The sequence below is a fragment of the Aythya marila genome, assembly GCF_965140915.1.
Source record: "Aythya marila genome assembly, chromosome: 2".
Taxonomy (NCBI): Eukaryota; Metazoa; Chordata; class Aves; order Anseriformes; family Anatidae; genus Aythya; species Aythya marila.
In genome coordinates, this window is record NC_139043.1 from 111,980,932 (window position 1) to 112,006,795 (window position 25,864).

Genomic DNA, 25,864 nt, shown 5'->3' on the forward strand with positions numbered 1-25,864 from the left:
TACATACTGCCATAACCCTTTTTGCCTTCCAGTCTTAACATACTGCAATACTCAACACAGAAATGGAAGAAGTGAGGAGCGCAGGTGGCCAGAACAACTTTGAGACTTCTAACACTTCCTAGGAAACTCCTCCAGGCTTTGGTTTGTTGTTCTTCCAAATATTTCAATGATGCTGCAAAAGGGGTCTTGACTAGGTCATACACAAACTCCTGCAGAATTGCTAAAAAAACAATTGTAGCGAATATTTCACTGCTATCAACACTGATGTTACTCAACTGATATGCTCCCCTTCAGTCACAGCCTCCCACAAACATTCTTGCAATTTCCTTTTACTTATTAGTAAACAACAGTAACTGAATTAGACAAGGATGGCTTTGCATTCAGCATAGGATAACCTTTTCTAACACATATTTTCAACATACTGTATTTCAGTACTGCAAAGACTCCATTACAAACAAATGAATGCCCTGTTAGAAACGACAATTGTGTAGAAGTGCTCATTTTCATGAATGCATCACAGTAAACTGTCCTTACCGTCTGTTCCACCCACTAAATATAAATGCAAATAGAACACAATCCCCAAGTGTAACACAAGTAGTATGATGTATCCAAATTTAATGCCTGTACGTATACTCCTTTCTTTAATCAGTACAGAATACACTTCCACATTTTTTAAGTAACTCCAAACTGGAGTAACATTTTCCCCAGCTAATGCTTCATATTCTAAGGAAAACCATGCATATGTAGATGATCCAAACTAAACCAAAATGTATGATTGCAAAGTCAGTAATATCGTACATTGGTAGATATTTTAATGGCATGAAGAGACCAAGAGAGTAATAGAAACTCAGGCTTAATTCTGTGTGCCAGAGTTACACATTTTCTGATTTACTTGACTGGCTACTTATTTACTTACAGGCTACTAAGGCAGCTTACCAACTTGTTGAAGAAATATGTATACTGTTCCTAGCATAACAGGCCAGCAGATCACTGTACATAGCCAGCATTGCCATGCTCAACCAAACCAAACCAACCAACCAAACAAATACCAAAGGAAAGACAAACAAACAAACAAACAACAACAAAAATATACCACCAGAACAAATTCTCTCTCCTGCATCCTTCCTAGTTTTAGGACCTTTACTGTAGGTCTCGAGTTTGTAGTGAGATTTAGGGAAATGTTTGAGAGTAGCATGGAAAGTAGCCACTCTCTGGAATTTGACCATACGCCTCTACCACATAGCTACTTGTAACTATGAGGGAGACAACGTTACGACAGAGCATATGCCAGTGCTTTTCATACTGTTTTTCTACAAAGACAGACATTTTGAATCCTTATGTAGCTGCTACCGTAGTCTGGGGAACCACTGGCCAAATCAGAAACAGAATGTGGAATATGAGAGTATGAGAGAGAAACACAAGCTTACGGATTTGGAAAAGAGATTAATCTCCAATATAGAGAATTACCTATGAAAAGTGTGGGAGGACCATGTTTCTACATCAAAGTATGAAAATCAAAATTGGAAAAGGACAGAAATCACTGAACACCTTAAACTTCACACAATGTCCCCTACTTTCCAAAGATTGTGCCTAAAGACTGGAGAATTTATCCTGAAATCCAAGAAAAAATCTAATGTATTCACTCTGTATTTGGCACCAGGCGCCATTTTGATGAAATATCTGGGGTTGGGGAAGAACGGATACATTAAATTATGTATCTCAGTTTTACATCTAGAGAAAAGTTACAGGAAATAACCTAAAATTGAACATATCTTTGTGCAGCAAAGTTGTAATACTGAAAGAGTATTTTCAGTTTTGAGTAATGCCATTTGATCAACATAGACACTAGGTATCCATCTGAGATCAATAAATATTCTGCAGGAAGATAATATATAAAAGCAAAATACAATTTCATGGGAGGCCGTGATACAATAAGGTTGCATGAAACAGCTCACCAGGAACTGGCAATGGACTATTTAACAAGCAACCTATGATATTTAGGAAGTAAAATATCTTCAAGCTATTTTACAGAATTGTTATATATAAAAATAGAACTAGGTCAGGTCACTAATAAAGAAAAACTATCTTATCACCACAAAAACAGACATTAAATATTTTTTAGGATTATCCAGCTACTATGAAAAGCTTGTTTGCTAATTTCGCCAATATGGCCACATAGCAAAAATATTTCTCTAAATGATTCAGCAGTCTGCTGAATGCAAAGGTCCTTTGTAAAGATAAAGAAACAGTTATGTAATTATTCTACTTTACTTTAGCTGAGACAAGAGTCTTAGTGAATACTACTGTTTCTGTTCCTTAGGGAACATTTCCAATTATGTTTCATGCAGAGCAGAAAAATCTGCCTATCACATGGAGCTATTGAGAATTTTCTCCTTGCATCTCTTCAGATAAAATTCTGCATTAATTACAGATCAACATCCATGGATCTTGCTAAAAACATGGAAAATAAGAACCAGACACTATATCTACCACCTCAAGAGATGTAGCTTCAAAAATAATTAAGGATCCAGCTGAAGAAACAAATCAACCAAAGAATCAGAATCAATCAAAAATGATGTACCAAATCTCTATACGACATGGAATAACGCAAGTGAGGAAAAGAGGGTTAACTTCTAATAGGACGGATATGTAAGAAAAGATGCTATTCTCTTTGGGATTAAGTGTATTTGTTTGGTATTAGACTGCAAGCAAATTTAACAGGAAGAAATAATATTTGCTAACCCACCCCTTGCCATCCACCCAGAAATCATAATGCAGCAATCAGAAGCCAACTGCTAGGTGACCTCTCTGTCTGCGGTTGGTTAGGTCTGTCAAATTTAAAAAGCAACTACAGAAAAGCATTCTGGGAAAGAAAAAAAAAAAAAAAAAAAAAAAAAAAAGCCTATGGATTTTACAGGTAGCCAGAAAGAAAGATACCTTCTTGAGAAAGGGTCAACTTCTAAGTTTGAGAAAGGGACAGATATAAACCAGCAAAATACAACTTTTAAATAGAACACCGAGTTTACAAACATCTCAACATTAAGATAACAAATAAGATATTTATTCTACTCCTACTCACCTAAACCAGATTTTTTTAACCTCTTTAAGTGCTGGCTTGTTTGTTTCCCAGTTGGAGACTTTTGCCCATGTTTCATCTCTTTATCAGAACCATCTGCTTCACCATTTTTAGATTCAGATCCTTAGGAAAAAATAAAACACCCAAAACATGACACTGATGCACTTGCACCACCAGCCCCCCCCCCTCCCCCTTCCCCCTCCGTAAACAAAGCAAAAATAGGATTAAAAAAAATTGACATCTACTTGCTGAAAGGCAACACACCTTTCTGGTCACAATACAATTTCTCATCATCAGAGGAAATGGAAGAAAAAGATCAATAAATCAATTAAGTGCCAAAAACTAAAGTTTACTGAATACTACAGTCAATAAAAATGTTCACTGATCTAATAAAAATAATGTTTTCCTATAATGCACAAGAGATATCTTTAAAAATATTTTAACCCCAAGTTATAGGGCAGTAAAGCAATTTAAAGGTAAAAAAGGATCATTTTTCTGTGAAGCAACACTTACAGAAGAGAGATGCCTGGAAATACAATTGTCAATTTGTGTTAAACACAGACATAGAAATCGCTTAAAATGAAGAAACTTAACAACCAGAACTAAAGGTCAAGGTTATGCTGTGGTGATAAGAACAGCACCAGAACAAGAAAAGCTAACAAAAGGATCCTAGTATTGCAACACAGAATTGAGAGACAAATTCACATTCATAAAGAAGCTTGCCTTTTTTTCCCCCTCTCCTTTTTATGGCACTGAATACCAGCATGTGGTCCTCCATTAGAGTTCCAGAGCCAAACAAAATGTTACTTTGCATTCCTTCAAAGCTGCTGCTATTATCAATTGCCATTTTACTGTGTGCCTTCAGTTCTTTATTAAAATTAAAGAAAAATCCCTGTCCTTGCGTCACAGATTTTATAAGGAAATAAAGATGTTAAACAAAGCCTCCAAGTGGAAACATCATTTTCAGCAGTCCCTAGTTCTGCACGCTACACATCTGACTCAGAGGAAGGCTCTGTGACTAGCACTGATCTTGCAAATAGTCCTTTAGCTATTTACCTGAAGGTGAATCCGACTGCTCATCAGACACCTTTAATGGTGTCAAAACAACACGAGGAACAGTCTTGTTTACCATCATTGAGACTCCATTTCTTCTTTTCTGCTGTTGTCTTAAAGCCTACAAAAATGATAACAAAACATAAAAATGTAACAAAAAACACTGCTTGTAAGTGAATTACATGAGACATTTCTCTACCATTACACTGAATCTCTTAAAATAAGCATAATTTACATAGCTACTGACTTGCCAGACTTCACACTCGTCCCCTTTATGTCATTTTCCTTTAAAACATAAAATCAGGCTTTTGGTTATAAAGAGAAAGAAGATGCACCTTAGATCATTTTCCAATACAGTTTTGACAACAAAGAAGCACATAACTGTTTGCTCTACCTTAACAGCACAACATGATAACCCATGGAATGTGAAACTAAGACTTCCAAGTAAAAAAAACGTAAAATAAATGTTTCAAAACCAGAATAAAAATATATATGTCTGCACATCTCTCGCAGGTGCATCCTCTCCAGTATACTGCTCAGTCAATCAAGTTAACACAGAGTGTCATCAGTATGTACAGCATGTAAGGACTACAGTATTGATGCACTCACTCAGCCGTGAGTAGTGCTGCACAAAATCACTGAACATGGCAGGAATCATTTATTTTTGTGAAGGGAATCAGTCCTAATCTTGGAAACCTTGCAGCACTTGGCTTCTGCCTGCTTGACTTTGGGCATTAACCTTCAGAACACGAACATGATGGTGTTCTGGCAAATCTCGGGAAAAATGATACAAGAATAAATCTCTACAAATGGGAGTGCTTTGTGTTTCATAAATGGATCGACTACAGGGTTGATAATGTAATACCAAATATTTAAAGGTTAGAAATAACAAATACCTGCCAGATTGTTTTACGTGGAAAATGATACCTCATTCAAAAGATCTTAAAATATACAAATACGAATGCTTGTCTATTAATACACTTGCAAGCATTAAAATTCTGGAATTAATCAGAATGGGCTGGGCTTAATACCGATCTCTTCTATCCTCCCATTTTCCTCCAGTCTTACTCTGCACTCTCTTTTTATAACTGCGATTTGTGTTACGATCTTGGGGGGGGAGGGAGGGGATTTATTAAAGTAATACTGTATCAACAAGGAACATATCTGAAACAAATTATTCCTGCAGTTTTATGAGCATGAATGACTTATGACTTAGAAGGTTAAAATCTGTAACTTCAATTAATCTGCAATCTTTCCAAAATGTTCAACTAAAAAATAATAATAATAATAAAAAAAAAGATTCCTGAAAAAAGAAATCAATATCACTCTATTCTTCTAAATAACATACTATACAACATAAAATACACCAAACCACATAAAAGCTGTTTCATTGATTAACCCCTTTTATAGTACACTTCTTAAAAGACACATAAGCACTGTGCAATAAAAAGCAAATTACAACACTCGAAATCAAACAAAGAGAAGAAGCTGGTCAGATCTGCACTGAACCAAAGACGCAAGCAGAAAGCAATAAAGAACAGCCTATACTTCAAACACTTCTGAGACAGAAAATTCACACTGGTATTGGGCAAGGACAGCCAGACTCATGGACACAAAATTCAAAAACATTAAAAATTCTCAAGTAGTAAATTCCGCCCCCCCAGATTCCAAAAACGTACCCCAGTGCACAGTCCTGCCAAGCTAGGTGTCAAACCAGGTGACCCTTGTTCAACAGCAATGCCACTTAGAGCGTAAAAAATAGTCTACTAAAAATTAAGTGAAAAGACAGCCAACTGCTCTGATAACAATATACTGGTATAACCACAGCCCAGTCATTGTATTGTTGCCCCATGGCCTGATTTACATGATGAAGAACAAAGAGAAAATCATCCATCCTCTGTGACATCCTCCCTAGACAAATGAGTAAGTGCCCACACAATGCCCCATGCTTTCCTCCAACCTCCTTCTGGTCTTTCAAGACAACTTCCACCTCTACCAAGGACCACAACCTCATTGCCAGCATCCTAGGGAAGCACCATTTTAATGATTTATACCACCACTGTGACAAAAGTAGATCCCTTGCAAAGCCTCGCAGCCACTTATCTGTGCTTTAGACCCAATTGCCATGAAGGAGGGGGAGCAGGACGTGGCATACCTCCATCGTGACAGGCAGGCCACACTTGTCTGCCCCAGCTGACGCACTCGCTGCCGGACCCAGTGTTTGCCAAGCAAATCTCTCACTTACCTTCTCTCTAGTTGTGGGAAGGCCATGTCTTGGCACTTCCAGGCAGCATGCTGTGCTCGCGTGGCTGTACAGAACCAAACTACCCATCCCACTATGTCTTGGGCAAGCCCCAAGAGCCACAAAGGCAAGAAACATGGTGGAGAGCAGGCAGATGCTGCTACCAGAACCATTCACATTGCGGCACAGCCCACTGCTGCGCTAGGGGCTAAGCACCTCAACATGAGAGACTGACGCACAAACCTTAAATACGATGTTTCCCTTTGATATATATTTGCTTTTTAGGGTTTCCTTTTTCCCCTAACATTCATTATTTTACTGCCTCCTCCATGTCCACAAAGCAGGGCCCATAGTTAAGTTCAGCTCTGTACAGGATGACCCAAGCTGGCAGAATAAACACATACACATGGACAGACAAAAGTCATGTTGTATAATGGCAAAAAAGTGAAAACTATGTGAACATGAAAATCTAAGTCAAAGTTTTATCACAAAATGCCAACAAATTATGCTGTGCCTAAAGAACATGATAATAATCATTCCTATGCCTCTCTATCTTTACATTTGTCAAAGGAAAGATATGAGGCAGAAGAGCAGAGTATTAAAGCATCAAGTAAATGATCTAACATTTGACATGTATGGTAAAGAGATGACTGAGATTTTGCCCAGTCATTCTGTTTAGTGGGAGAAATTATGAGAAATTATTCCTAGCTAATCACAACATTTTATTTTTTTTTGTATCTTTATTTTGGATGTAAAGCTGCAGGGTCCAAATTTGATGCTAGACAAGTCTTTTCATGAAAACAAAACACCAAGAGCAAGCCAGTATATGGAGAAGATGCAGACTGAAGTCTAGTTTCTAGTAAAGCCAAACACCAGAAGGAGTTAAGTATAAACCAAGGACATTGTGTGCAGTCTCTGCTGAGGACGAATATATAACTGCTCTACACTTCGCCTGAGGGATATTAATTTTAGGATACAAGACTACTGTAGGATAAGACAAGAATCTTGTATCCCAAGATTAATTCTACTTAGCTTGGAAGTCAATGGGATTACTCAGAGTGAAACACACACCAAATGCTTTGCTATATTGAGCCTTCAGTGTACCAAACTAATTTAGTGCTTTCCTTGTCTCCACAATCAGATAAATCTCTAGCTTTAGCTCTTCTGGTGAAGGGAATAAACACAAAGTAGATGAGTAAAATTTGTAACTACCACTGAGGAAAATGAGAAATTTTATGACTTATCCCAAAGAAAAATGGTTCCAGATCTCATTGTAGAAACAGAAACAGTAACTAACACAAACTACACCAGCATCTTTTACTGACAGAACATTTTGCAACTCATCTATATTTAGAGATAAATGACCTCTTAGCTGAACTGCCCATGGATCTGCAAGAAAGAGCCAATAACTACCAAATGATAAGGTGTCACTTTTACTATTGAAAGTAAGATAGAAACACATATAGCATGTATGATAGCTTACATAATAATTATTTGTCTTTAATGAGATGAAACTCTGTTTACTTTTCAAATTTATTCAACCACTTCGTGCTAAATGCTTCAGTTAAAAAAAAAAAAAAAAAAGCTGTGAGATGTAAATTCCTAGAACAGATCACTGTTAAAGTAGTCTGTAGAACATTCCTGTCGTCCTATCTGTATGGCACATAAATAAAACAGGAGAAAAGGAAAATGAAAGGTCATGTGGTATACAAGTTAAACATTAAAATCACCGCCAAAATATAGTACTTACATCCAGCTTTTCACAAGCAGATTTGCAAAGGACATCTGTGAATCTCTTGTACATAATGAGTATGGAGAATTCCCAATATTCCCATTCATAAAACAGAACCTGTGACCATCTGTTGAATAACACTGCCACGGTCATTATACAGGGGTTGGCATAATTAATTTGTTTAATAAAATTATTTTATTGCCAAAAACCTATCAATCCACTTTCATTCAAAGAACTCAACATAACACGAAAAAAAAAAAAAAGTTTTAAGAAAACACAAACTTGAAAGATACATGCCAAAAGAAAAATGTCATGCAATTAACAGAGATATTCTAATTCCAAGATGGTTTTCATAAACAGGTTACAAGAGCAGGTCTCCTCATTTTTGGGAAGTTTATGCCCCCGCTGGAGTGTAGCAGTGTGTTGGAGGGCTCATGAATGCCATTATCTGTTCTTAAGAACAATCTTTTCATATATAGTTGATTTTGACATAGGAAAGACTTTTCCACCCATGTGACAAAATGGTAGACTCTCTTCAATAAAAAATAAATTAAAAAAAAAGTCTTTCCTGAACTCGAAATGAAAGGAAACAATATAGACTGAAAGGTAACTGAAGAGAGGGGAAAAATACACCCCCAAAAGAGCCCCAGAAGCAAAATGTCAGGCATTATGTTTTCATTTTACTGCTGCTTAGGATTTTTTTTTTTAACTTTTTTTTTCCCACATCTTCTCAAATCGTAATGAAAAAACGCAGCATACAGATAAACCATTAATGCAGAAAACTACTTTCATTTGAGCTTAAATGCATGACATGCTGAGAATGTTAAAAATTAAGTTATTAACAACAAAGATATGTAACACTTGGCTGCATTAAGCAACATAGTCCCAGATTTCTATTTGTTCCATAAATGTCAGGTCTACATTCTGAAACTCGTATCGTGAAACATAACCTTTGAAATTTCACACATTATGGATCAGAAACATAAAGATATGGAAGTCTTGCATTCTGCCATGTAAAAAACACAAGCTATGATACACTGAGAAAAGTCTATTGCACAAAATAAATAACAACTCTACATTATGGTCATGGATCCTGAATTGGCAAGGATGAAACGAATTTATAGTTTATCACTGATTCACTTAACACCACCATAAAATTCACTCTTTGTCCCCTCTTTCACCCTCATTTTGTTAGTAAAATTAAGACAGACTTTAATTCCCACATCTCTCTTAAATTAAAATCTCAGTGGCAACCTGTTTCATGGGTACACAGAGCAGTTAAAATAAAACAGCAAGCACCACAAATCATGAAGAGTAAACACATTGATTCTATAACATTATTATTCTTGCGATGCCACCACTTCTTATAGTAAACATATATTAAAAGCAGTTATAAGCATGCAAATGTATGATTAAAACAATAATAAATATCTCTCATGGAAGCTACTGCAAAATACAAAGTGTCATTCCTAAAGCACAGAATAGATTAGTATACTTCCAGCCAGACTCATATACCAAACCCAGCCAGACTCATACACCAAACATAACAGCACTGGTGCTAAGTGTACACAACTGATCAGTTGGAGATGAAAAGCAGTGGCAGAATAACTGGAAGTTTGGAGACCTAGGTTTTATTTTCAAATTCTTTTAATCACTTTTAGAATAAGTGTCTATGCTTGTCCAATACAATCCTCCTACCCCGTGACACTTCTTTTTTGGAATAGAAGTAATTTCTTGCCACATATTTGTTCTTTAGGTCCCAATAGTGGTCAGTCTTTACACACAGTTATAGTACACATTAACAACTGAATATTTTTCTGTGTATTAACCAACAGTGAAGTAAAGTGCTTGTCCATCTGTAGTGCAGAGAGAATACGTGCATTTCTGTGCATGTCCCTACACCTGCAAGCCAGTACCATCTTTTATAGGGGTACAACAACACATTCACAGCTACCACTGCTGCAGATCACAATCAACTGCAAAGTGTACTTTTTTTTTTTTGTTTTGCTTTCCCAACCATAGTACCAAACGAGAAGGACAAAAGTGCACAATGTGTTCAATGCCTGTTCTGACTTGCATGTGAATGGGAATGACGATGGCACATGCATTGACTCAATGACACTTTTTTTCCGAAGAGAAGAGTATGCTTAAAAAATAAACAAAATCATGTATTAAACTAGTAACAACTATCAGCTGAAAGGTGCTTTATGGGAAAGCCTACTTCTTTGCACAACAAACACATATAGCGAAGAAAACAGTTTGCATAAAGCAGTTAAAAAAACAAAATAAAAACCGCGACATCCATAGAAAATTTTGAAACAATCATCAATGTTTTCTTTCAGGTCAAATTTACAAATATACTCTTGCAAAAGGTGCAAAATATAGTGAGGGGACTACAAGGCCATCCTACCATTCTCCTGACAAAAACATCCTCTCACACTACCTCTCAATGAGACGGGCACCAATTTACATTGAACCAACGTAAGCAGTTAAACTGTAATGTCTTTATGCCAGACATTCCTACTCCAGCCTGCATTCTACATGCCCTATACTCTGAGGACACAGTCTGCTGAGGACCTACCCAAAAGTTCCTATAAAAGCACTGGTACATCACTGCTTGTCAGCATTTTCAGAGGCCTGAAGATTTGTGTGCCATTGCAACTCCTGTCTTTCCCTGAAAAGGCCAACCATTGCACTTCAAAAATTGAGGCCAGGTTCATTTCCTCCTGGGTCTATGTTATGTTATAGAACATTCAAATCAAAAGCTGTTCTTCACATACGGCCCAGCAGAAGATACTCACTTAGAGACTCATTGCCAGTGTATGGAAAAATCATGCAACATCATTAGAAAAGCTTGACTACTGTGCCCAGCACCCAACAAAATGCGAGTCTCATCTACAGTGATGGCAGTTGTCATTAGGACAGTAGTTATGACCAATCCATCTTAAATAGTACCCTAAGTTACTTAAAATAAACGTTATCAGAAAAGTGAACCGCTTATAACTTGAGCACTGCCATCAGCTTGGCTGACTGATACTTGGGACAAGAAACAGCAGCTACATACCAGAACTATGCATGAATTTTCAACATATATTTGGGAAGAAGATTCCACTATGTAGGGGTGGTAAATGTAACCAAAATTAATGTTCACGGGCATATTTTAGGTGAGGGGCTCTGTCCTACAGTGAAGCAGAGTGGGCAACAATGCTTCAACATGGTAGTGATATAAAGTTGCTTTAAAATTCTTAAATATTTCTCAGAGGAATGAATTCTGAAAACCACATTTATTAAAACAGAAAACATGCAGGACAGCTGCAAAAAGCATGCTATGCAAACAACCCCACAGGGAAAACAAGCAGAATGCCCCAGCAACTGGGAGTTAATTACTAAAAAGCGGTACAAAAAGAATACAGGGATCATGTGGATTCCTGCCCCTTCCTTTCCATCACAAGTAAGGGCTGAGGACCATGGAGATGACCAAGAAGAAAGTCCCATAAACACTGTGTTGTGTCTTACCAAAGCACTGTGTTGAGCAGCTGGTACATGCTGCCCATGCATAGGGACCTTTAGAGGGACATACCGTGCAGCCTGCCTTCGGGCAATGCATGTACTCCCTGAAGAGCTCCTGCTGGAACTCTTGCTCTTCCAGCTTCTTTTCCCCATTATGCAGTCTCCCTGCCATAGTTTCTCTGTCCTCTTCCCTAGACTTGTCTTGGCAATCAGAAAATCAGTTTAGTTTATCATCTTCAAAATTCCATTTTCCTGAACGCATTTTGTAAATTCCACTGTCCCTTCCCATGTCTCTCTAGTAGTCAAAAAGCAACATGTTTTTCTTGTTTTCCATTTGTTGACAGGAAAATTTGTCAAGAATCGTCACTTATGTTGCCAGACATCTGATCAAATGCTTCAGCTAGGGAGCCAGAATTCTCCAATTGTGTCCTTGGTAAATCTGTAGTATCTGAAATGAAACATAGGAAAATGGTTAACACAGACACTGAGACAGTGCAACAAACTCTCTATTACCAAGGAATTCAGTACAAGAAATCTCTCTCAGTTCACACTGGAGTTTCAAAGACTTTCAGGAAGACACCCGGTGCTCAAACTCTTTGTGATCAGGACAAAATCATAATGATCTCCTCTGTCATCTTTATTTCTTCAGGGGAGGAGAAAGGAAAGGAGGGCAGGCAAATATATCAGGCTTGCATCACAACATATGAGTGAGTAGTTCTTCAGTGAGTCAAAGGACAGACACCACAGACAGACTCATACTGGATTACTTTCCAAGGACAGCAAAATGCTTCAGGATAACTTGTATTCAAGGCTGTATTCAAGGAGAGAAGTCCTAACAGAATGAGTGTGGAGGGAGCAAGACTGGTGAGTTTGCTCTTGTTCTTCTCCCAAAGCAAGATAAGCGGTGTGCCTGAGGTGAAGAAAGGAAAGCAAATCCACACCAGCACCAAGGGAGTTCAGGATTCTACCACCAGTGCCAACCTAGGCACTTGGACGCCTGTGTCCTTAAAAAAACAAACAAACAAACAAATAAACAAAAACCTGATAAACTAGTCCTGTGAATTTGGGCAAATCAGGGCTAAATTACACTGTTTGCCATTCTGCTCTGAAATTTAGTTTTCTGTTGCTTCAGAAAGACTGTAGATTTGTTTCTAATGATAATAATTATGGATGTGCTTGAAAATTCAGCCTGAAACATTATTTGGAGCTTTACAGGTCTCATGTACTGTAATTCAGGAGCAATACATGAGCCAAACTGCAACTTCCCCCATAGCTCTCTTACTGCTTGGGGCCTGACAGCATCCAATGTTAAAAAAAAAAAAAAAGGAAAAAAAAAGAAAAAGGGCATACAGTTGCCACTTTTGCTGTAAGAACAAATTATATGGATGGGTGCTTCCTTCTCCATGAAAAACTGCATCTACCCACTTTATGAATAAAATAGTGGCACATATTACGAACCCAGCCACCAAGCATGCAGACAAAGCCCAAAGTTAAGAAAAACAAAACAAAGCAGCAGCAGTAACATACCTTGTGTAGATTCCCTTATTTCCTGAGCTTCTCTCCTCCCAAACCCACTTGGCTGCTGTCTCTGGAGTTCTGTCTCTACAAAGAGATCTGGATGCCCAGCACAGTCTCAGACATGTCCTGGTCTGTATTCAGATTCTGAGTCTGAATGAAGTATCCTTCTCTTCTCCCAACAGAAAATTTATGGGTACCCTTCTTGGTGCTGATTCCAAAGTGCCAAAAGTGAGGCAGGATTTTCTTCCATGTCTGGGAGGTCTAATATCATCCCAGACATCGTTATATCGCATCTTCAAGTTCTTTATCCTCTCTTGGATACTGCCCCAGGAACCAACTGGTACACTGATGGACAAGGTGCTCTTATACTTGGCTATCAGAGTCCAACAGACACTAACACCACCTCAATGTCCTGGATATTCACACATGCTCAGTGTTACCTACTTGAGGCCAGTTTGCAGGTATGATCGTTTCTTCTGAGAAATGTTCCAAGAACATCTTGATAGATACAGACAAATCTGTACATAGCGAAGACTTCCAAAAAAGTATCACCTCAAGTCAATGGAACAGAAACTGGACCAGAGAGGAGCATGGTAGACACTACGCCATGACTTGATGTCCATACTTGAGTTAGCCTTGTCCAGAGCAAGAATAATTCACACAGTAGTGTGATCATGTACCACTGTTAGCAGATGCAGATGTAGTTCAGTACTTTCCTGGTAAGAGGTCCTGACATGGGTCTGCATGCCAAAATTCTCAAGTGTGAAAATGAGGTAAGTCAGTGTGGAACTGATCAGTACTGATGGGAAATCAGTGCGTGACAGCATGCCATAAACCCCTCTTTCAATGGTACTAGATAAGCAGCAGCTGGGCACGCATACCCAAGCACTTCCAACAGCAAAAGGGAAACAGAAATCTTTAAAATCTGCCACCAGAAAGACAAGCGTAAAAGGCAGCTCTACACCACAGACTCTTTTGTCTAAGCCCTCATGAGTGGGAACTATTTTGTTGGACTTTACACTCATACTATTCAGGAACAAAACTGAAACTTCCTCAAAAACCAAAAAAGTAACATGAAATACACTCAGTGGTGAAACATTCAATCTTTCTCCCAGAAAAATGACATGATGGAAGGTCGCGAAGCTAGAAAGTTGCCAGACTAGAATAGCAGCCCAAGCTTTCAAGGTGAGGAAATAGGGTCTGAACTGTGAAGCAGACCTTTTGAGTCCACTGGAACTGCAAACCTCCCTGGCCCTTACAAAGTACCCTGGCTCCCTGCTACCTGAGAGAAGTCAAGACCAATAGCGCGGGCTCAGAAAATGCCCTGTCATCCAAGCTACTAGAATAAGGTTAAGAAATGCAGTGTTGTGACTAATTTGATTCTTGAGAGCATCCTAAAATGTTACAAGGAAACGTGAGATTGCTCTTTGCAATCTAAACCCAGTAATATCTCTAGAATTCATTAAAAATCACATATGTAAATCCAACATAACACTTGAAAGAGAATGGCATATGACTAGAGTGGCTAATAAGTAGACAAACAGAGAAAATCTGCTAATTCTAGTTCTGATCTTCAAGCAATACTTCACATTATCAGCTTGCCTCTCACTTTAATTTTAATGGACAACAAAACAAAAACACACAAAATCAAGCTAATCAAAACTTACTGTTTTTAAATAAGTTGAGTTGGAAAGTGGTTGAAAGACTACCTTGTCAGTTTTCTTTCTGTGAAGACTGTTAAGTAATAGAAAAAATACAATAGCTAGGGAAGACTGCTTTCTGACATTTATAAAGTATATATTTATATGTTTATACATTATAAACACTTCTTGCTGAGAGTATGTTGATGGCTCATCTTCTGTCACTTTAGCACAGAACTGGTAAGTTAGCAGCAGTTGGAGAAGCACTGAATCCAACTGTATGCAGTTTTTTGTGTATTCAAAAGGTAGTACAGGCACTTCTTTGTACAAATTTTATGTGTTATGTGCATTCATAAAAGCAATAGAAAGATTGCGAAGTGAAAGAAAATCACTGTTGAAGTTTTTTCTCCTCTGCTGCAATATCAAATTAAATCAAATCTGCAGCATGCATATGGCAGTAGCCAACACCTGAAGCTTTAGAGAAAAATTAAAACAAAGGAAAAACCCTCTGGCACTCTGCAATACAATTGTACATTTGTCTAATACTGTACATACAGAAAACATTTTACTGATAGGTGTAATAATCTCATACTCTGAAGTACAAGATCTAATTACCATTAACTTAATTAAAACTGATTTCTTTCTATTGATTACTTAACTTTCCAATTCTGCTCTAACCCTACTGCCTTAGGGAATGTTTTCAAAGATTTCCATCAATGTTATGACTTTTTATATTAATTAAGCTATTTTGATTAGTTTGCCCTTTTAAAAATTATTCTCAGAGCCATATATCTGCTAAGTGACAAATGACAGAGTTTAAACAGCTTACACATGTTCAAACACTCATAGCTTTGCTTTTTTTCCTCCTTTCCCTTCCCCTGCTCCCTCCACACCTCAGAAAGTTTATATATTATAAAAGATCTATACAGAAGTTTCCAAAAAGTTGAGTGCCTTTCTCTGAACTACCCAAACAGCTAGAGAGCTGCTTTGTGCACTGTCCAACCTTCCTGAGCAAGCAGTTGTGAGACCCCAACCTAAGAATCCTCCCCAGTCCTCAAACCCGCCAGTAAAAGATAACCTTATAGATACGATAAAGGTCTATTAATTTTAGTGGATATACACTTAAACTGCATGAAAAACTAAGCACAAATACTGAAGTGTTTCGAGAAGGAGATGTGGACAGGCTTTGCTCAATTTAAGCCTAAATCAACAACTCTGCAATAAACTACCCCATGAAATACTATACTTCAGTTAAACATAACTAAGAGACCAGTTACCAGAAAAATTAAAGCAACATCATCTCGTTAAACTAACATTTTAGAAAAGTTGTATTTCGTTTTTTTTGCTGTATTTACATGACTAAAACAATTCCTACATATTCACAACTGAGAGGAAATACTGATATATATATTTTTTGAATTATTATTTTTTTAGTTTTTCATTTGCCCTGTTGTAAGCTGAACTAATTTGGCATTGTTGGAAAACAAATTTCACAGTTATGATTTCTGTTAACATCTGACTTTGAACACACAGTTACTTTTGCCAAACTTTACTACATATCTTCCAACCTAAATCATCCAAATCACAGGTTATTCAAGAAACAAAAACAACCTCACTCTTATACACTGTAATGTCAGATACAGTACGCAAACTATTACTAAACAGACCATAAAGAAAAACTAAAGAGCAAGTATACCCAGCTTCTTACCTATCTGCAGAACTTCTTTCAAAATGTTTGCTTTATTTTAAGTCTCACATAAAATTTCCAGTGTTAAGTGCTTACACACAAAAACCTGGGATGTGATTAATACAAACAATTCTGCTTAATTGCAAAGCACTTAAAACAAACAAAAACAAACAAACAAACAAACAAACAAAAACACATCAAAACCACAGTAAATGGCAGGACTGCACCATTGTTTTTTTTTTAAAAAAAGGGGGTGGGGAAAGAAAAAAAGAAGAAAAACCCAGCAATACATCACTAAACAAAGCCCTAAAAATCCCATTAGAAATGTCCTGAAATTCTGCTGAAATCATGTTCATATCAGACTGACACCCATGCTAGAGGAAAGCCAACTGATGACTAGGCAGTAGGTGCTTACCTGCTTAAGTGCTTTCTTCGTGTGCTGCTGGAAGGAAGATACTAGCTTGCTTTGCACTGGTGCATTTGTAAGGCTCGAATCACGATTGGAAGACATTTCTTCAGATGTCTGCTTTGGGCAAACTATATAAAAGAAAAAAAAAAATACTGTTATGGGGTTTATCTTCTATGCATCTTGGAGAGCCCTAAGAAAAGCAGGGGGGGGAGGGAGAAGCAAGTGCCCGGAAAACAAAAAAGCTCGCTTCACTAAATTCGACTAATCTTGAGGTCCAAATGAGCTGGGAATCCAGCTATATTTTAAATACATGAATTGCTTCACAAATATTTGTACCTCACCAGCCCCTTTCTGTGCAGCTCCGGAGACTGCAGATTTTGCCTGTCAGGTCCTGAAACGTAACTGAGGAAGCTGAATAACAGTTTTCACACAGAAGCCAGGCAAAAATTATCTTCTTCACCAAGTCATTTCTAACAGATTACTATGTGTCTAAACATGTATTTATACAGAAGACACTGATGACCCTGTATGCTGGATTTATGAGTATGCAACTGCATTCCAGATCGTAATGGCGTCATAGGAGCCAGACTAATCTATTTTGTAAGTACTTTTTGGTAAAAGTAAGAACACACACTTGCCTGTTTAACAGGTAGACTGGAATATCCTGCAAAGAGGAACTCTGGTCTCTCAGGTAATACACACTGCTATTTGTCAGCCTTTTTAATAATACATGTTTTAATGAATAAATACTACTGCACTTGTTTTAATCAGCCTCTTGAATACATATTGTCTTAGACACAGAAAAAGTCTCCTGGTTAAAAACATGATTTTTTTTTTTTTATTATTTTTTATTTTTTTAAATCCAGCTTTATTAAACAGATATGAATGCTGTGAAAATGCCTGGAGCATCCTGTTAATCTTGGTAGTCAACAAGCTTGGCCAAAAGGGCTGTGAAAACCTTTCCACTTCTAATGCCTGGCGTTACTATCACTCTTATCAGTGTCTTAAGGCAGCCCAGCTAAAACAGACTGAGCACAGATCCAGAAATGGAGCAGCTTTCTTCTTCCCTCCTCCTCTGACTGGGTTCAAGTCTGGGTTCCCGTGCGCTGCCCCAAGCCGGTTTGCATGCTGACACGCTTGCTTTAGAAAGTCCCCAAACTGCTTATGCTTTCCTCGAGATCTGCCATACGTGGTGAACCTATGACAGCAGTTTGAGGACACGCAGAGGTTGCACAGACATGGGCCTGAAAGAATTTTAGCCCAATATTTCTGTTCGCGTGTGGTTTCCTCCTCCCATCCTTCAATGGGGCAAGCAGGTAAGTGAAGTAGCATTCCAACTCCCGTGCCTCTAGCAGTGCTTCATAAAATAAATATTGTAATGGCTTTTTCTTTGGGTTTGTAAGAAAAGAGATAGAATTGAGACAATTTATCTATCAATAAGTAATTGCCAGTGTAAGATGCATGGGATATTAAACATTTCTTTCCACACTGAAAGAAAAAAATAATTAATACTTATTTGACAAGCAGAATATATTCTGTTTTATGGTTTTGGCATTATGTCAAGATAATTTTCACATTAGATTAAAAAATTTCATTAGCAGATAAGACAAATCCAATTTTGTCACAAGACTTCTAACTGATACTTTTCACTTTTTTCCCATGTACTCAAAGCATTTATCAAGAATACACAAAGATGCAATACAAAACAGATCCTAAGCTTACAGTGTCACCTGGTTGGATCAATGTTTTCCACATGATAAGCAATGCTTACTATCAAAAAAGGCAACTCAGAGGAGCAGTAAATTGTCAGCAGAAAACAAACAATAGCTATTTTATATAATCTAAATCACTATAATAGCTCCTGAGATACAGAACACCTACACCAAAATAAAAACCTGACATTTCAAATTACTCAACTTATGTTTTGATTCTTATTTTCAAGATTTATATATATATATATATATATATATATATATATATATATATATATATGTATATATGTATATATATTACTGTTTTCTGGCAAAGACTAAGAGTCAAAGAACTGAATTAAAAATAGAAATAATGTAAGCATACAAATCCCAAAGTTAAGGAGAACAGAATTGAACAAATTTAAAAATGGCAGAAGAAGGAAAACTATTACGTATATAAGTCCCCCTTCTAAGTGAGGATACAACATGAATTATAGTGAAGAATGTATTTCTGTTCTCCAGGATGACTAGAACTCCTAGTTCGTTTTTGACTAAGTGGGAAATTCTGGTTCTCATGACTTTGATTCAGGACATTATCCAACAGTATTTCCTATTTATTTTAGTGATAAAGTTCATCACAGAGAGGTTTGGCACCACTAACTGATGATGCTCAACGCTACAGCTGTTAATGTCAAACTCGTGATACAGCATGGGAATAAATATAAACATGGCTCTAAATTAATTTTAGGCTTTAATTCATTTTTATTCTAAGAATAAACCCTTTAATTTGAATTAAAATGAAATCGTGACAAGGTCTGTTAGAGGCAATACTCTTGATTTCTATCATTACCTTAATTTCGCATAAAAACTAGTATCAATGTATTGTTTCCTCTTGCTTCTGTTTCCTTAAAACTTTGACAGTGAAAATAAACCAAGGAACAGGGCTTGTTCTACTTGTTGAAGCAACTGGAACTAAAACCTGCTGAAATAATAAACCAGCTTTCCATATCTGTGATCAGTTCTGCAGGTACCTCAATGTATGATGGTTCAGTTTAGTGCAAACCAAAACTACGTCCTTCAGATTTCTGAAAATAATTGGAGAACAAAGTATTTCTGTTTCCTGTCAACTATAGTTAAAGAAATAGATGTATGAGGCTAAAATCCACTGCTTAAATTTTTTTAATGGCATTGTGATTAGAGAAACTCAACTTCATTTATTAACAATAAATATTTCCTTCCTAAGATATATTTAGTACATTAAAAATAGTTTCCTTCACATATCCTGTAGCTTAAAATATTAAGAAGTTATTCTAAATATTGTTTTCCATGATCATTTAAATTTCTATTTCCATTTAAAAGCAGCTTGATACAAATCATGGGTAAAAACCTAACCATCCAGTTAATAAGACATGTCATTGCCTATTTTCCAAAAATAGAAGATATAAACACTAAAAATCTAAATACATTATGTTAATTTATATAATTGCTTAGTAGTTTATACAGTATATTCTCTTGATTAGTAAAAAAAAAATAATAATACCAAAGAAAATCAATATATTAATTGTTTACAAAACAATATAAATTAAAATTTTCTTTAGGAAATTAAATACAAATATGAGATTATCAATAAATTTATTCTTTAAAGCAAGTTGTGCTGCTTAGTGATTTAAATCAATCTATGCCAAAATCTCAGTATACTACAAAGGCTGCGACCACAGAAAATTGTATTTATTTGTTCATTCAAATGGATAAGGTCCAACTGCTTTTCTCTGCATGAGTCAGAAGTGAAAAAAGGGAAAAACGTGATAGAAAAATATGTCAGTGTTTGAAGTAAAAATTGATGGTCCTAGTGAAAAAAAAAAAACAAAGACTTAAGACTGCAGCTATGAAAACCAAAGAACACAGTAAAAGAAAAACAATTTCATATAGAGTCAGTGGTCTTTGTACATATGTACAACTTTGGAAAGCTGGAACTACTTTGTCCATAAGCACTGAAGATGCATGAATATTATCAGATCCATGTTACCTTGAAAAACTCTATCAGAAAAGAATGTTAAAAATAAACTAGATGTTGGGGAGGAAGAAAAGATCCTTGAAAGAATGCAACAGACTAAGCAAAAATATTTGGGTAGCAAATAAAGAGGATTCACCATTATTGCTACAGCAGAAAAAGGGAACGAGAGCAGTTTTAAGCCTACAGGAGGCATTTCGCTTTAATGGAGAATAATTAAGCTCCATTCAGCTTCTTCAAGGACCAGGACTGAGTGAAGAAATAAAGCAACTATTAAGCCATAAACTGTTAGGTTACGAGCTGGAAGAGCAGCTGGGTCTCTGAAGATAAGACCTCCTTAGTGAGTGTTCAGGGAGTGTTAACATGAATGATAGAATTAGAATTACTTAATGAAAAGAGGATGTTAAAAATGTTTTTGACAACCTCCAGTTAAAATAACCTCCTCTCTTCCATTTTTCCAAGACCAGTTTTGGTAATTACTGTGACAGGCTATGATTTGTAAAAATCAGCAATGTTACCTTTTAATTTCAAATTTCATAATTTCAGTATTTTTATGTTACTACAACCTCCCTACCCCCAATAAATATGATACGTACTTAAACCATATTAGAAGATACATTTCTTCAAAGAAACAGTCTTTTGTAATAATACAACTTAAAATTATTCTGTCTCAATGTCACAGAAAGTTATTAGGAATAATTATAAACAGATTTATGTAACTGGGTGGACAGAAAAGTTCCTGGAGTGCTTTATGGGGCTTATTTTCCCCAAATAAATAGCACAATTAATTCTGATTTCAGACAGACCATACTGATTTAAAATCAAACCAGTAAAATCAACACCAGTTCACTTCCTTCTTTGTTACAGAAACCACAGCAGATGAGAAGGATTGTTTACTAATGGCCACATTACAAAATTCAAATTAATATTGCTACCATATGCTAAAGACTATAATCTACCTCAAGCATAAAATGTATATACACACTCTAGAGATACAAAACTTCACAGAGAACCCCCTTACACACAAAAACTCTCTCTGAAATATCCATAAAATTCAATATTTTCTTTGGGTGACACAGATCTATACTTGCATTGACATAAATAGTCACGCTTTGCCAACACAGACATATCAAGTAATTCACCTCCATCACTCTTTGATCTCTACAGCTCAACTTGCAAAATCTGAACAATTCAGAATGCGACTCTTGCCATCAGCTTTTGAAAATGAAAACCAGTTTGGGAGTTGGTTAATTGCACAAGTTCACCAATGCAAGCAAAACCAGATGCATATATCAAGGGCCCTACTGTGACTGTAAGATTCTTTTCAAAAAGTAATACTTGCACTGTGAAATGATGAGTAACATTCAATCATGTTTTGGAAATAGACATCAAATACCCTGTCAGGATGGTAGCTTGCACTGAATCACATAATAATCTGAGGAGAATTTTGTGCACAGACATTTAATAAATCTTTGAAAACTGTGAAGCCTCGTTCCAAAGGAAGTCAACATTTTCCACTAAAAATGTAGTCTGTCATCACTAAGTCACCAGTTTCTAAGGCCTCATAACTGCTAATGTACAGAAAAAAAACAAAACAAAACAAAACAAAACAAAAAAAGAGATGAGAAGATCCCTCCCTCAAGCTCTATGTTATCTTCTCATTCTTATGCCTTATTGCCACAGAGGCAGTGAAACATACAGAAGTTAAACTTAATCTCAGGTATAGTAATTCTGTTTTGTAGCTACTCGTGGGGAAAAAAACAAAACAAAACAAAACAAAACAAACAAAAAAAAAAAAGCAAAAAAACAGGAAAAGTCTCTTTCTGATGTGTCATCCCAACCTCAGTATGTTTGGGCTGCTATTCCTTTGCCACTCTACTGCTTAGAGAGAGCCTACCTAGCATCCAGATATTGCCACGTACAACAGACATGCTCAGTGGAAGCAGCGGCATCGTTCTCAAGAAACAATATGCTAAGGATGACAGGTTTCCCTCAACTGCCAGAAATTCTGTTCTCAGAAAGAACCTGAATACATAAACGTGGACTCAGCTTTCAAACAATGGTGAATGCTCATTCCTCCCAATAGGATTTATCCTAGCAGCTTTCTAGTCCAAAAAGCATAAGGCATCCAAGATCACAGCAGCTACAAAGACAAAATTTCAGGATTCAGCAAGAATCTGATCCTCTATCATCCATTTACTACCTCTAAGAAAACTGCCTAAGAGATTAATTCTGCCAGTTCATTTTTATATTGAAGAACTTCCAGTTTTCGGAAGTGCTGCAAACCACGGCGTCTCAAGAGGAAATTATATTGCTCAGCTCTGGGCAAACTTCAGGCCCTCTGTTTGGGTTGGGCCTGGGGAGGGAAGGCATGCTACCGCAGGGATTGCTACCTCCTCCACAGTTAGATCATTGTGCATTCCACTGGCTTGCATGAAGACAACTTTTAATCAACTGCTCTCCGTGGCTGATGGATTACCCCTGGCTTCGGAAACCCTGGGGACCAGTGCTTTTTTGAGAACAGAACATCCTATTGATGGGCAAGAGGATATTATAGTCATCATTTTCCCAGGCAACAGTAATTGGGATTTTAATTCTTTTACTGACTGTGCCTTTACTTGCTGCCCTGGGTTTGAGTGAAATGGAATTTACAAAAAGATACGAGAGACTATTAGAGACCTTCTGTAGAAATCCCATTCCAAACAAAATCAACGGTAACATAAAGCGTTCATTTCACATGTGCCTTGGGAGAAGGTGGGGAAAGAGATTTCTCCGCAGCATCTGCAAAATCCTGAGGTGTGGCCTTTCTGGTTATCAGTTTAACAGTACTGATGTGGACTAAGAGCTTTTGCCACGTCATGCATTTATAACTGTGAGAAGTTTGTATTTTATTATGCTAATAGAATTGTTCAGTAGCTTGCATTATACTGTGACTGCTGTTTGAATGTCAGCTGGTACTTTTTAGTCAGAAAGCTGAAGACTGTCATCTAAAAGCCCACGAAAGGACAGGGGCAATTGCTGAAGTTCATGATAGGGTCTCATCCTCAGTTTCCAGCTAATTAACTTTAAAGAGGCACTTTTAGACCCTTACTAAACAACTCCTCTTGGCATCTGATCGTTCTGTTGGAACTGGGGCTTCTGGACTCTATCACACTGGAAACAAGAGCAAATTAAAAATGCAATCAGACAGTTAAGAATACAACATGAAAACAATATCTATTGTTTTATGTATCATACATATTAAGGCTGAAAGGAATTGCTGTATCTATTGACCTTTTCTAAAACATCAGTCAGAGCATTTCATAAAGCATTTCTTATACTGGAACTTTTTTTTTTTTTATGCCACAGAATACTTTTCTGTAATCCCAGTTTTAGTATGCATAGTTAAACTGATAGGCATCTGGTTAGGTTTGTTCTGCTACACCAAATATTTTCTATAGAAATAACTTTTTAAAAATATTTACAAAACGATCAAGTCATCTCCTCATCTCTGATAAACTAACTAGACTGGCTTTCTTAAATTTCCCAGAGAAATGGAGGTATTTGTTCACTCAGGAGTTCTAATATCTCTTTACTAAATCCTTTCCTATTTTCCCTAATTCTTTCTTACAGGTATATTGAATGCAGTACACCACTAATCATTTAACTACTGCTATACCCAAAGGAAAAATTGCACCTATACACTTTAATCAGTATTACCAGAATTATAGTCCAAAAACTGCATTGGACTAATTAGCAAAAGCATCTCATTTATGTTGAATTAATTTTCTACTGTGAAATCTGAAATGCTTTTCAGATTTACTGATTTTATTGGAAAAATATCTCCATTTCACAAACATAACCTTTTTAATTTACTTTAAATTCTAATAAAATTCATGTTGCTCTAATCATTTAGAAGGCTATTAGAAGGCATCTCAACATTTTTATTTATTATCAATAAATTTAATCAGGAAGGATTTTACACTTTTCAAAAAGTAATGACAAATACCTTGAATGAAAAAGGATCAAATCACGTCCTCAAGAGAACAGCAAAAATACCTATTTTGGATGGTGATTCCTACTCCTCTGCAGATCTACTAACTTGCAATTTTCAATCCGCTTAGAATTGGCTGCATTTCTTGGTCACGGTGCTGTTTTTAAGCCAAGCATTACACACTGCAAACGTACACTTACAGAATTCTAAATATATATCAATAGATGCCTTTATCAACTAAACTTTCAGTCTGACGAAAAGCTATTATCAAACATGTTTAACAAAGCTAAGTCCCGTATCAGCTGGCTGATACAAGATATGCTGTCTTCAATTCCTTATTGATTACACCCAGCCTTGGTCTTTCTAAATACAATATAGACTCACTATTACCATCCCAGTTACTCTTTTTTTTTTTTTTTTTTTTAAATTTACAAACTTCATAACACTAGAAAAATGAAAAAAGTCATGTTTTCAAAAATTTAAAAATATCACAATTTGTTAAAGAGGAAAATATGAGGGAAAGTTCTCAGCTTTAAATACAATCTAGGTGTAAATTACTGCTCTACCACAAATATTTAAAAATGTTTAATTTTAGCAGCTGCTCTTTTATGCCACCCTAAGTGCTAGAATGATTTTTATCACTGTAAACTGTGAAAATAGTATTCAGCCTCCTCCCAGTCCAAACCCAACAATTTTCTACTTCTGGCATTGTGGCACTATTATTTACATCCTACCATCCTAAATAATTGCCAGGGTTTTGCCACTATTTTTGTTTGTTTTTAAGTAGCAACATAAACTTTACTGCTTTCCTGTCCATGACTTGAAATGCGACTATTTACACTGCTTTTCATTGCTGGATTCTTCCGGTGACTTAGGGAAGTGTCCATCAACTGAATATCAGACAGGAATTGTTGAAGAACTACAAATATGTATGTTCACTTTATACATGTACATGCAGTACAGACTACATAAGAATAAAAACACAGCGCTTGCAGTATTTAACTTTTAAACATAAAATATCACAAAGAAGATGTAAAGCCGTTTAATAATTTATGACTTTTGTTTTTCAATCAAGCTTCATAGCTTCACCAGCAGATTCCAAACAACCTAGGAACACAGAACCACAACACATCCTGAGTTGGAAGGGACCCACAAGGACCATTGAGTCCAACTCCCAACTCCACACCGGACCACCCCAAAATCAGACCACGTGTCTGAGAGCATTGTCCAAATGCTCCTTGAACTCCAGCAAGCTTGGCGCCGTGACCACTGCCCTGGGCAGCCTGTCCCAGTGCCCAACCACCCTCTGTGTGTACACCCTT

General features: G+C 36.7%; 1 protein-coding gene across 4 annotated transcripts in view; it reads right to left on the reverse strand.

Annotated features, from left to right (window-relative positions):
• ASXL3 (ASXL transcriptional regulator 3) overlaps positions 1-25,864 on the reverse strand; it is a 128,905-nt gene that overhangs the window by 43,684 nt on the left and 59,357 nt on the right. For 2 of the 4 annotated variants that reach the window (XM_082753611.1, XM_082753608.1), the window contains 3 exons: positions 16,874-16,995; positions 4,133-4,250; positions 3,080-3,199 (listed from right to left, as the gene is read on the reverse strand). In XM_082753611.1, coding sequence (XP_082609737.1) covers positions 3,080-3,199; positions 4,133-4,250; positions 16,874-16,995 — 360 coding nt within the window. Of the gene's footprint in view, positions 1-3,079; positions 3,200-4,132; positions 4,251-11,683; positions 12,062-13,140; positions 13,887-14,798; positions 14,823-16,873; positions 16,997-25,864 lie in introns of those variants that run through there. The other 2 variants (XM_082753610.1, XM_082753609.1) reach the window with 2 other exon arrangements.